Source organism: Diachasma alloeum, unplaced genomic scaffold, assembly GCF_001412515.2.
Source record: "Diachasma alloeum isolate Michigan unplaced genomic scaffold, Dall2.0 Dall_scaffold_00300, whole genome shotgun sequence".
NCBI classification, from domain to species: domain Eukaryota; kingdom Metazoa; phylum Arthropoda; class Insecta; order Hymenoptera; family Braconidae; genus Diachasma; species Diachasma alloeum.
The window spans coordinates 725,422-739,517 of record NW_021680439.1 but is presented as its reverse complement, the minus strand read 5'-3'; the positions used below and the strand labels follow the sequence as shown (position 1 = coordinate 739,517).

The following is a 14,096-nucleotide window of genomic DNA, read 5'->3' as shown; positions in this document are numbered from 1 at the left end:
GTATATGTGAATTTTCAATTAATAGAAAATTCAATGAAACTAGATACAGAATATTCATGTTTTGATTGAAAATTCAAGTAATTTAGAAAGTCCTCGTCCTCCGCCTTCTTAAAAATTTGTAATTTCATAGTTTTCAAGGAAATTTCCTCATTTCTGCGTCCTCCCGCCCCGAATCGAATTTAATATCGCTCTCACGATAATTATCATTAAACTGCCCATGAAAGTTCAATTCTTTTGCTCAATAACACCCTAAATCGTCTCGTTTCCATCGTATTTTTCACAAGTGAAGTAATGAAAAGATTCAAATCAAATTGTGATTTTCTCATTTATAGAACAAGAAATTCTCCGAATGGTAGTGATAACTTTATGTCATTTTCTACAGCATCCGATTAAACTTTTTATATGCTAATTGAAGGTGAATGTCACGAATACCTTCCAGAAAAGACGTTGAACTCAGTTAAGAATTCAAAAGAATGTGGATTAATTCAATCGGAAGTCTGTCTGGTTTTAGCGTTACTAGCTGTACGAGATCGACAAGTTGACTCGGACGGCAGAAAAAGCCATAGTTTTTTCAGACTTTCATCGACCGGAAACTTCTGGGGGCAAGTTTTTCCCTTACCGTTGGGAGTGGAACCTGAGGGATCCATATGCGGCGCAAAACTCGATGAATATAAGAGCGATTTACTAGGGATTAAACATTGACAGTTCTGAGGAATCACTCGACATGAAGGAGCTTTTAGTAAGAGCTCAAGATTTATTAATATTTGTTTTGTGAACAGCATCTGCAGTGGTAAAGGGAGATAAATCGTAAAATTTTATTTTCGTTACCTTGCAGATAACTCGGGAAACATTTTCATTTTTTTAAAATTCGTGTAATGTTAATTACTTTTTAATCGTTTAATTATTTTGGCGAGGGTGATCTCATTTCAGAGTGGTCAGAGAGTTTTTCGCTCGTTGCCAAAATTTTCTGTTAAATTAATTCTCCATAATTCTTAATTCTTGAATAAACCCCTAATGAATAATTTCGTGTCTATTCATTCTAATAGGTTTGTTACTTAGTAATTTTAGAATTGTCTGGGCATGAGATATTCTGCAAACACATTTCTTAGAGAGTTACTTTCATAAGATATTCTTACTTCACTTGGATCATTTTACGACAGAATATCCAGAGACATTTTTTACATTAGTAGAAATTTTCTACGATAAATTTTCTATAAGATTTCATATCAAAATCACTCATTCATTAAATAATTACTCAGTTAACAAAATGTTTATATTCGACAGGATTAATTTCAAATTATTACTTTATAATGAAGGGGAAATTACTATGAGTTTTCAAAATTGCGGGATATTGGAGTGATATTTTTGGAAAAAAGAATAATTTGTGCAAAAAAATTAATTTCTTAGTGTTCGTCTGCTCCGCAGACTCTTAAAATGTCAAAAATAGTTCAGGGCCTCCAGTTTTAAACTACAAAGTTTTTCTTTCAAAATTTTTGAAAAAATGTGTACAATAACAATTATCAATTAGTTTTTCGAAATTCGACTCTTACACAGCTAATTTCGTTTTGTTTGATATAAAAATTTGCGCCATTCATGTACAATAGACCGAACAATTATCCTTAAAATATTAAAAATAGTTTCTCAATTTTTTCAGAAATATTTTTCGGGCTATTTTACATGAATGGTGCAATTTTTTATTTTAAAAAATAACAAAATTAGCTCTGTAGGAGTTGCATTTCAAAAAACTAATGCGTAATTGTTATTGCACACATTTTTCCGAAAATTTTGAAAAAAAACCTCTGTAGCTCAAAAATTGGAGCCCCTGGACTATTTTTACCATTTTAAAAGTTTACGGGGTAAACGAACAATAAACAATTAGTTTTTTGCACTAATTATTCGCTTTTAGACATATATAATCAATCTTCAATGTATGAAGATCGATGATATAATCTCATTCCAATAGCCCTCGACTTTTAAAACTCATAGTAGTCTCCCCTTAAACACCAAGAAATTTTTTAGTAGTTGATAAAATTTCCTACAGAAATATTATCTCACAATTTTAATTACATCACTAGCATTCGTTTTATTTTTACTACTGACCGAAATTGAAACAGAATCATTCGATTAACGTGAAAAATTATTTCTTCATCAGGTCTTATCGTTCATCCTGACGGGCCCAGCCCTCTCACTAGATCCCAGGGATTTGAAATTCAAACGTAGTCTATTTCCACTACCCGCCGGATGGAACAGTCTTCCCACTCCACCGGATTTCGACAGCTTGACATCATGGCCCGGTGCCGAAACCCCTTGGAGAACCCTCAGAGCCTCTCCGGACTCACTCCAATCGCTTCAGCCCCCTCCAGGGTAAATATACTATAAGCACACATTCGTAGATCCCAAGAAAATAATTGTAATGCGGGTTCCAGGTGGACTACTCAGGGAGGGCCACAACCCCCTCCAGTTGTGATATCTAAACATACGGTAATTGAAAAACCCGTGGCAGTGCCGAGAACGGTCATTGTTGAGAGAAGAATTCCTGTTCAAGTGGAAAAATTGGTCCCATATCTGGTGGACAGGATTGTTAATAAGGCTGTACCTGTTGCCGTACCTCATGTAAGTAGACATCATTCGTTCATTCATTTATTTAAATATCCATGAACTCATTGTGTGTTCACTCAGAAGACTGTTATACACCGTTAAAACAAATGGAATTTCATGGATAGTTGACTAGTAACTTTCAGGACGGTGACACTAAATGCGATTTAGGGGGAAAAAATCATGAAATTTCAGGTTTCAGGGAAAATTTAGTAAAATGCCCGAATTTCCAATCTAATAGGAAGATTCAGTGCCCAATTACATTGAATTTTTAGTGAAATTTGAAATTTCATGATTTTTTTCCCCCTAAATCGCATTCAGTGTCACTATCCTGAAAATTCAAGAATATATTTGCCGGAATTTTCTGGTTTTCGATTCATTTTCAGAGAAAAATGGAACTGAAATTTATAGTTCTCTTTGATTTTTCCACGAAATTCTGAATTTTCAATGACGAAATTTCTTGAAATTTCAGCGGTAACTAAATTCGATAAAAATTTCTGAAAAGTAAAATGACAGTTTCGCTTAATTAGTTCCACTTAATAATTTAAAAAATTTCGTCAATGAAAATTCACAATTTTATAGGGGAGCGTTGGACAAAATAAAACAGCCGAATTTGACGCAGTTCAAGCAAAAGAAAAATTTTTATTCACTTTTGTTTATCAACATTTTTCATTATTGGGAATGCTGATGCGAATAATAATTTTCTATTCGGGAGAAAAGAACATGCGGTGCGAAAAAATCACTGATATTCGAAACCCCTATACACGGAGAAAAAAATTCCAGAATTTTTCAGGCGAAATTCAGGCAAAAATTACCGTGCCGTCTGGTAAAGTGGGTTCAATTGTCTAGCACCAGAAAAATTCCGGTGCTGCATAGTAAAAATTCCGGTAACGCACAATAAAAGCTTGATCCCTGACTGTTTTCTATTACATGATAAATTTCATTCAATAGTTAAAAATGAGTAAACATTGTCATTCAGCATATCATCCTATTAATTTTATTTTAACCTCTCCTCCATATCCTCTCTCCCATATTAAAAGCGGAATGCGCGGCAAACGTATGTGGAACGTTTGACAGGCCAATGTATATCTACAGCGTTATACACCTCATGAAGCGAAAATAAAGGGCACTTATTTTATTTCTTAACCGTTTTATCACAACACTAATTAATATTTCACTGAATTGATATTATGAAAAACATTAACCTGGGGTTTCAGTAAGGAGATATGTGAGAGAGGAGGCTAGAGGAGGCGACGGAATAAATCATCTGGTCACGTTGAGTCGATGTTCGTGGTTGCGGAGGGGGGACGAAGAGTACCGAAATCTTACGAATGCGCGATCGGGTCCTAGGATTCTGGTAGAGCACCGGAAAAATTTGCCAGTCAGTGTCATAATTTTTCTCGTATTTCTCGTAAAAATTCACTGTCGCTTCGATTTTACCGTGCTGCACAAGAATTTTTCCCCACATTTATCCGAAAAATGACTCGTGCAACAGTACTTTTTCCTACTCTTTGCGGTACATTTGGCCTGGAAAGACCATCTGAACCAACTTTACTGTGCGGGCACGGTAATTTTTCTCGTATATTTCTCTCCGTGTATAGCGTAGCGACTAATTCACAGATTAGTCAAACTGCAAACAGCCCCCATTTGCGTTCACTAAGTGATTGTTGATGTGCTAGTGGCTAATTTTTTTTTATTCGATAGATATTCATACATAGAACAAATTTTTCTAATGGTTTTTTGCATTTCGAGTGGGGCGCATATACGAAAAACACTAAAAAGTGAGAAAATTGTCAACTTTTTTCAATTTGTTATGAAATTCTTTTTTAAAGATCTCAATGAGTTTTACATTTTTTGTCTTTGGCGTTTTTCGATTAATCACATCCTGAGCTCGTAATTTCAATTAGTTTATTAATGTTATAAAAAAATGATTTAATTATTTAAATGAAATTTTGTAAATAGTTTCATGCTTTTGGATGACGTATTCATAAAAAAATAAAATACTGTGGCGCGTCAATAGCGCTTCAGGTCGCAGAGTGGGAGTATGGTAAACCTACGTTAATGTTAGAGAGTGGTGGAAGAGGCGATTCACTTCATTGGGTCAAGGAAATTGTTCTTTGTTATTTTATGTATCAAGGTTTGTACATTCAAAAATGTCCTTAGAAAATTCCCCTAGACCTTCCCTACCTCTCAATCCCCAGAACAATCTCCATTAGAGATGCAAAATGACCGTCATTTTTTAGATCGCGTCATATGACCAAAAAATGACGGTCTTGTGACGGTCATGTGACGCACAAATTTTCCAACTACAAATGATTGTCACAAATCATTTGTAACCAAATCGTTGTCAAACCATCTATATAGTTGCATAATGACGGTCATAACTAATTTCCAATTTGTGACGGTCATGAATAAAACAAAATAGTTTTATCTATATGGATCGAAAAAAAACGTGATTTCCATTTCAAAATGCGGATTAGGCGAATACAAAAGGAATTCAACTGAAAATTGACCGAGAAAAAAAAAAGTTTCATCTATATAGATGAAAAATAACTGTCATTTTTTCTTGACAAGTTGTGACGGTCACATGACCGTCATATGACGGGTCATGTGACGCATTTGCATCTCTAATCTCCATATCCTCTCTGCCTCCATCACTTCCCCACGTCTCTCCAGATTCCAACCTCCCCGAGAGCTATTTAACAATTTTTTACCCCTGAAAATAATGAACTTTCAAGGCAGCGTGACTTCGTTACCCGTTGGAGAGTGTATAATTAATTAGTTAGATAATTACCTGTAGTTAATCATAGTAATGAAAGATGAAAATTGATTTGAATAATTTAAGTACATATAATTATTCAACTATCTCAGTGATGAGGTATTGGAGGAGCAAATGTCAAGGAACAATTTTTTCCACCTGGAAGAATTGATCACAAAAAAGTTCTTGAGACTTTTTTTTACAAAACTACTTCTTTTGCTTAGATAATAGAAATAATTTCCCCTCTGAAATAATTGGACTTCTTTTAATTCTCCAATCATCTCAGCGCTGAGTCATTCCAAGAGAAACAAGTATGAAAATAATCAATTCACAAAATTTGCAGTTTTGCGAAGAAATTCTATTGAAAAATTTCTCTATTTCCAATAGATTCTGTGTCGATTATTATTGATTATTTTCCTTCTCATAATTTTGACCAAACAATCGTGGAATGAGCAATCCGCTGAATTGTTTTTATTCATTATTACGAAATCCCAATAGCAAAAGTCAGCAATTCATGCTCCCTAATTGTTCCGAAGAAAATGTACATTTATTGACTTTTTCATCGTACATTCTATCAAAATATTGCCCGGTGAAATTATAGAATTTCCAATACAAATCAGCGAATTTCACATAGAACTTCAAATTTTTTGTTTAAATTGTTTGATTTTGTAGAGCATTCGCACATTTTCTAAAACATTCAATTCAGTTCACAAGACACGGACACGGCGACGCACCCACACTGTTAAAAAATTTTCACTGAAATTCCCGGTAAGAGTCTTGGAACTTTTTAACAAGTAACATTTCCACTGCAATTTCTCTAGGAATTTTGTCATTGAAAATTCATAAGTTCATGTAAAAAACCGTGGAACCTGTAACTTTCACTTTAATTCTTCAGGGAAAATTAATGAAAACTCAGAAGTTTTTCTTTAAATTTAAGATTTATCGGAATTTCCAGGGCATTCCTTCAAAAATTCCGGGAATTCCAAGAAATTTAAAGGAATTCCCTCAAAATTCAAGGGAATTTGACAGTGAATATTAATTGTCGAAATTAATTATTGAAAATTCATGCAAATGGTGGAATTTCCGTCTTCCTGTCCCTGAAAAAATGGGACTTTCCTGGGATTGTCAGAGGAACTTGAAATTCCAACGTCTTTTTTCTCCTAAATCGAATTGAAGGTCTTTTTCTAGAAAATTGAAACAAATTTTTGTAACAGTGCACATGAATAATAACCTAGACGTTTCCACATTAAGGGGAAACGGAACCTCTGTATCCATATGAACTTTTAGAATTGTGTTTTCCCCAATAATTATTAATTTTTATGTATGAAATTACTTTATCGACTCGATCATTGCACTGTTGAATCAATGGAGTAGTTTCATAAATAGAAAAAAACAGTTCCAGGAGAAAACACAATTCTAAAAGTTCGCATAGACACAGGGGTTCCGTTTCCCCTTAAGTTTAAGGGGTAACAGAATGCCGCTAATTTTCCAAATTTTTGAACAAATTTCCGGCTCAAAGTTATCGATATTTTTACAAATCAAAGCACATTCATCTTCAGGAAGCGATGATGAAGATCAATGTCCTTTGGGTTCAAAAGCTATTAACAACTTTGAGCAGGAAATTTGTTTGAAAATTTCGAGAACACAGTGGCCTTCTGTTACCCCTTAACCCTAGTCTGGTCACCAAACGCGACCCTGCGATTGGTCACCTCCACGGGGATTCCCCGTCACGTTATTTACGCTTTAGCGTTGCCGAATTGACTCTACATTGCCCGGGCGCGTTTAGAGAGCTTCCGGCAACGTCGCGTCATGGGCAATCTCATTTAACTGCTGCATCGAGGATGCAGCCGCTTATGATTTTTCTTTCTGATCCATTTCAGCCGGTCCCTTATCCAGTAGATCGCCCAGTGCAAGTTCCAGTGCGTCAGACAGTGGCAGTCCCCGTTCAACAACCTTACCCAGTTCCCGTGGCAGTCCGCCAAGGAGTGCCCTATCCAGTCCCCATACCAGTTATACTGACTTCCCAAGGTCTCCTTACCGCTGAAAGCATCCTACCTAGTCTACCCAGTCCACAGAACGGACAGAATAGTTTATCCCTCCCCCTATCAGTGCTCCCGCCACTAGCAATAAATGTCGCTCTGGGTCAAGGTGGACAGGCCCCTCCACCTGAAGGTCTCACGGACCTTCGCGACCCTGGCCTTGCCTCTGTCATCGAGGACAACCTCCCTACTCGCGTACAACCCCAAGGTGACCTTTTGGCCTGGGATCTACCTCCGGCGGGACTTTTGAATGATCTTTCCGTGCAGTCACCTTCACTCAAGTGGAAAAGGAGTCATGATGAGAAGAAGGAAAAGGAGAAATCAGAAAAAGAATAGTTGTAAACAATTGTAGATATCATGATTATACATAAAAATGTTAACACAATGTGATTGAACGATGTATCGAATTGTATACAGTTTTTCAATTGTCGTTCTATTAATAAATATAAGAAATTGAGTTTTTATAATATTTGAAGAGTTGTTCTTTGCTATTTTGCGAATATCTCCGAAGGAAAGAGTTGCAAACTAATTCCAAATTTAAGGATATCCAAGTACTTTGGCTATTTTTTCTCCAAATGCAAAAGCATAACAAAAGTAGAAAATACTTTTGTGGTCGAATGAGAATCTTTCATTTGAGCCCCATTTGACCCGAAGCTTCCGGATATTTTACAATTTTATTATTTAAACTTTGTTGGTCTGAACTTGAATCTCGATATTGAAACTTTAGAAAACATTTTTAAATGCTGAAAAACATTAGAAAATGTACTTTTGGAGAAAGATTGGTGGAATCACTTAAAAATTGCAATTTTTGACAATTACGAACATTTTCTATAAACAATTTGTCAACAATCAACGACGCAGCAAGTACGTCAGCACAAATAGTTGAATTTTACCTTGTGACACATTCTACTTCATTTTTTCATTCTAGATCGGTCCGTTAATTTAGAATTTATCATTTATCATTTCCCTCTTTTCAATTTTGTTTATTTGGTCTTTCTTCAGTGGGGGGGGGTTCGCCCCCCCCCCCCCCACCGGGGCCTGCGGCCCCTGGACCCCGCTCTTCCCCCCCCCCCACACCCCCGGGCATTCATGACAAAAAATAGTATGTGCCACTCGGCCCGTAGTGTCGGTTTGCGATTCGTGTGAGTTAGCAGCACTCATCGCAAACCTCCACTTACGGGCCTTGTGACACAAATAACTATTGTAAAAAAAATCGGAATCGTTACAAATTTATGCATATTCAGAATTTTCCTAGAAATCGATTTCATGCCTGAAAAATGGGGTTTTAGAATGTTTAAACAATTGCAATCATTCATTTATGATCAACGAATGCTTAAAAAAATAATAATTCTGCGCAAAATGTAATCTGAATGATCTATCTGAATATTCATGATTTTTTTTCAAATTTTTCTCACGCAATTTAATTGAGAAATTTGATAATTGAAGATGGTTGAATCTATAGTGCGGTCTTTACCAAACTGCAAAAGATACTTGGACATCGTCAAGGAGAGGAGAAAAGGTTTCTTGATATATTGTTGTCAATCAATGCTGAGCCAGCACACAGCTATGAAAGACAGGTTCAGATATGCGAAGCGACACACTGGATCAGTCCTAATGGATAAATGATATTCTACGGCTTTATGGCTAAAGTTGTATTTTTCATACACGTCTTTAGAGAGTTGTGCTCTTCTTTTGTGGATATTTTCGGAGTAAGGGGGTTCGAAGGAAATATTTGAATACTCTTTTGAGGAAAAATATATGTAAGGGGAACAATCCCATCCATGACAATGTGGTTCTTCTTCGCATTACCATATACCTTTCGGTTTTTACGGATACTGTTCCTTCCTATTTTTACTTTCCGAGTTTCAACCATCGTTCTTTCCGGGGTGTTCCCTCGTGGTCACCACTCCACCTAGCAATTAGCTGAAGATTTTTCTTTTTCTGCTTGTCTTTTACCGACGTGCTTACCACGTGGGCAAGATTCATTTATTTTACCTCCCTAGGCTAGAAATTTTACTAATGTCATTCAACCGTTTCGCGCCGCAAACTCCGCACTCGTATGTTAGACCGCAAAATGTACCATTGTACTTTCACTTTACGCACTTTGTGCAAAGAATCAAATACGTTACATTCACTGCCCCCCCCCCCCCCCCCGGAAAAGTGAACCCGGCTGGAATTTCAAAAAATAGAATGCGTTACAAGTGCGTGCGAAAAAGTGAGCTTTTAGGCACTAGTAACACTATATTATTTGGGCGTGATTCGCCTGTGGATTACTCTGAAAACATATTCGTAACGAAGACAAGTATGATCGAAAGACCTTTTTTGTAGTCCTCAAAATTTATTATCAACAAGCAATTGACCGCTCCTATGCTGCAGAAGGCATGTGACTGTTACTTTGGGTGTTATTTGTGTTTTTAATTTTTTTTTTCTACCAATTTTGAATTGGTAGTATACTTCCGAATGGATGCTTATGTCATCTGAGCATGTTTCACTCTCATGCACCCATACAGAAAATTTATACAGATGAAAAATGTAATACATCACGAATTTCATATTTTCTTATCTCCAAAACTTCGTATGGACGGCTGTGCGTATTCCGATCAATCTATATAGAAGACGCTGACGAGCATTTTGAAAAAAAATATTGAAATCGATGCAGTAGTTTTTAAGATATTGACCAAAATAGTTTTTTCCGAAAAGTGGAATATCTCAGGAAGTACTGGACCGACATCGCCCAGCCGAAATACCAATCTTTGGCATTATAAGAGCTACAATCCCACTGAATTTCAAACTCCTATCAGAATTTTTCCTCAAGTTATCGTGCGAACTAGGAATTTAAAGAAAAAATCGAAAATAGTCAATATCTCGAAAACTTCGTTTGGACGACTATACATATTCCGATTGATCTAGATAGAGGACGTGGAGAGGAGCATTTTAAAAAAATATTGAAATCGGTGCAGTAGTTTTTGAGATATTGACCAAAATAGTTTTATACAAAAAGTAGAATATCTCAGGAACTACTGGACCAATCGGGCTGAAGCTGTGCACCGAAGTTGTGCTCAATAGTACCTATTATAGGCAAAAATCTCATATGTTTATCAATAAACTACACCGTATTAATATCATATTTTCTGAAAAGTAATCACCCAAAAATCGAACTATCAGGCCCGAACATACAGACATTTTCTAAAAATATAATTTCTTCACGTTTCATACAATTCTACATAATTTCCAGGCAAAATTAGAGAATGTCAAACTCCGACGAATGCAATGCTTCCATTCGGAAGCAAAAAGGTCATTTGTTAAATTCACCTAAACCGCTTCATTCCAAAAACATTCCCTAAACAGTAAATTTCAAATCGTCAATACTTTGCGAGCATTTATAAATTTCCTGCCTCTCCTCGCCATCTACCATCACTCCACGGAACTTATTTTCGTTACCATAATTATTATTCGCCTCAGCGCCACCACTCTGCCAACTGTGCACATAACCTAACCCAGCCACGACCTACCTGTCAAAACAAATGTTTCCTAAATCTCCAAATAAATATCCAGCAATTATCTTGGAGCAGAACACAAAATGTGGGCGTGATCGTGCTCATCAGTCATAAAATTCCTCATAAACTCTATCATGAGTTTGACAAGGGAACCCAGCGAGGGATATTTCGAGCTAGAAGAGTGTTGTTGACTGCTGTCATAAGACTTAATTTATTCTTATTGTTAATTTTGTCAATTTTTGAACGAGAATGGTTCCACCTCCTGTTGTAACTGGGATTTCCCCTAAGGAAGGTCCTCCAGGCACTAGAGTCACCGTTCGTGGTGAATTTCTGGGGAATAGGGTACAGGATTTAATAGGCAAGTATCTGAACTGGCATAAAGAAATACAAAAAATTGACAGAAACTGAAAGAAAATTATTGTGAGGTGAAAACAATCAATGACAGGAGTTTTCTTTCTCGTATTTTGATGATGAACAACTAATTTCAATTATTCTAGTTGTTTTTTTCTTCATTCCCTCGTGAACATTCCATAAATTGTTAGTGAAGTTACTATTAGAATGATGCGTACTATACACTGAGAGTAAAACGACAGTTCTAAAAACAAGTGTTATTTGATAGAATGTTCAACGATTTCAGAATTTCATATATTTAAAGTGTTGTTAATTTTAAAACCCAAGTCTCTTGATTCAGCAATTTTTGTTATTTGAAATAAGTAGGTTTTTGATACTGAATTTTAGGAATATTTCTTCTGAAATTAAGTAATCAGTTTTTATTCTCAATATAATGCCTTCTAGAATCATGATTTTCTCAAAATGATGCGAGTTTTCAAATCAAGACCATTTTTCTCTTTGAATTGGTGATTTTTTCTGTTCTATAACAATCTACTCACGTTCATAACCCTTTTGTTATTCAAAGTATGTCACCTGACACCGTGACTCAATTAATGTCCGACTATTCCAGAATTTCATCCTTTTCGAAAGTTTTTAATTTAAAAACCCAATCGCTCTTGATTCAACAACTTTTGTCACTTAAAATGAGTAGGTTTTCGATGCTGAATTTTAGGGATTTTTCTTCTGAATTTAAGTAACCAATTTTTATTCTCAATACAACAGCTTCTAGAATCATGAGTTTTTCAAAATAATGCGAGTTTTCGAATGAAGAAAATTCTCGTTCTTGAATTGATGATTTTTTCTGGATACTATGTTACTCAAAACATATCACCCCACGTCTTGACTAAATTAAAATTGCGTTATTCCAAAACGTTATCCCTTTCCAACGTCCTTAACTGAAAACCCAACGGTTCTTAATTCAACAACTATTCTTGCTTGAAAATACTCTATTTCAATACAAGTGCGTAAAAGTGTTTTTTGACCCGTGGGAGGTGTATCGTGATATCCATCCACGAGCCATAGAGCCCTTTTTTCACGAGTGTCGAACCCTATTTTTCATCACTATGTGCGGAAAAAATAGGTTTTCATCACTTGTGCCAATTAAAATTTTACGCCAAATCCCATTTTCCCCACCTTGTGATGAAAAATAGGGGTCGACACTCTTGGGAAAAGTGTTCTTTAACTCTTGGGAGAGTCGCACTCGCCTTCGGCGAGCACTATACACCTCCCACGGGGACAAACCACTTTTTACACACACTTGCACGGAAAGTTCGTACTTTTCTCCCTGATGAGCGGGAGGAAAGTGAGAACTTCCCGCCCTCGGGTGGAAAGTACTCACTTTCCGCCCGCTCATCAAAGAGCTAAATACGAACTTTCCTTTGCAGGCGTGTTAAAATAGTATATTTCTAACCTAGGGAGGGAAAATAAAGGATCCTCAACCGCCAGTGCAATTACCAGCCGAGCCGAAGGCGATTTCCCTCGCGCTTCGTGGGAGGGAAATGTAACTTTGCGCCCGCCGGGACGGAAAATAGCATGTGCCCCTCGGGCGGGAAAACATGACTTTCCGCCCTTGATGCACAATATACTATTGTTTGGTTTGAATTTGAAAGTCTCAAACATGAATAATTGTTCTGCTTTCGACAGCAACGAAATATTTGGTTCAAGAGGCGGATAATTCACACCAGACGGTGCCTTTTCAGGATGAAAACACCTCATATAGAGGAAAATTTTTCAACAAATATTTTATCCTTAAGTTACAAGATTGCTATCATATCATTATTATTGTTTCATTTGAGGGTTCATTTCTTGTCTGTGATTATTAGACAGCCGAAACGAAAAACTACTATCCCTTGTTTCCCATAAAACAGAGATTTTTCGGGAGCAAAATATGTATGGGAGTATCGAATAATGAAGGAGTAGTGCTAGAAATGACATTTCTTGTGTGTACAGAGAATGTAATTTTTTTTCAACTACAAAATCTATTTTTGCGACAAAAATTTTTCATTTCGGCGCACGCTCCGCATGTTTGGCACAAAAAAATCATTTTTTGATCATTTTCTAAAAATTATTTTCTTGGCACAAGTAAGACTTGTTTGAGAACTTTGTCGTTTTTCTCTCAGTGTAGGATGTGTTACACGTGCGTGTGAAAAATAGAACTTTACGTAGGGGAGATTGGGGTAAAACGGACACTTTTGACTTTTTTTAAATGTTAATGAGGGGTTGAAATGTTGATACAATTTGATAATTTTTTTTTTTCAATACAAAGAACAATTCTTTCCCTTTGTGACGAGCCTAAACTAAGCTCAATTGATCAATTTGTTGCTGAGTTATGAATAATTTTAAAAAAGTCTGAAGTGTTCATTTTACCCCACCCGCCCCTACACTGAGAAAAAAAATTTCTAAGAAATAGAAATTCTATGATTGATCCAAATCGTTCATCGATTGAATAGTCGCAAAAGAAAATGCTATTGTAAGACACAAATATCGATTTGAACTAAACCAAAATTGGATTGTATGAAATCGATTTTGTTATAGTATAGTATATTTTGTTTATTCTATCGAATTTAGAAAATACTTGTTTTTGCGACAAAATCGATTTTATACAATTCAATTTTGGTTTAGTTCAAACGCTTCGGATTTGGCGCAAATAATTTTTTTTTCACAATTGCAATGGAAAAATAATCAGTTCAAATGATGAAGAATTGCGTTTGTCGTAAACAAGAAACTGCGCTTCGCGAAAGTCTCGCATCAATGAGTATCCAACAATATGTTCCTCATAGGCCAAATGAATATTTTATTGCATCTATGAATTCTGCT

General features: G+C 36.0%; 1 protein-coding gene and 1 pseudogene across 1 annotated transcript in view; both read left to right on the top strand.

The window, feature by feature from the left end:
- The first annotated feature begins 664 nt into the window (after positions 1-664).
- LOC107039456 lies at positions 665-7,861 on the top strand (annotated as a pseudogene).
- Positions 7,862-10,889: 3,028 nt separating this feature from the next.
- LOC107039482 (exocyst complex component 2) overlaps positions 10,890-14,096 on the top strand; it is a 14,067-nt gene continuing 10,860 nt past the window's right edge. Inside the window, exon 1 of the mRNA XM_015259105.1 lies at positions 10,890-11,247. Coding sequence (XP_015114591.1) covers positions 11,139-11,247 — 109 coding nt within the window. The 5' untranslated portion in view covers positions 10,890-11,138. The remainder of the gene's footprint in view (positions 11,248-14,096) is intronic.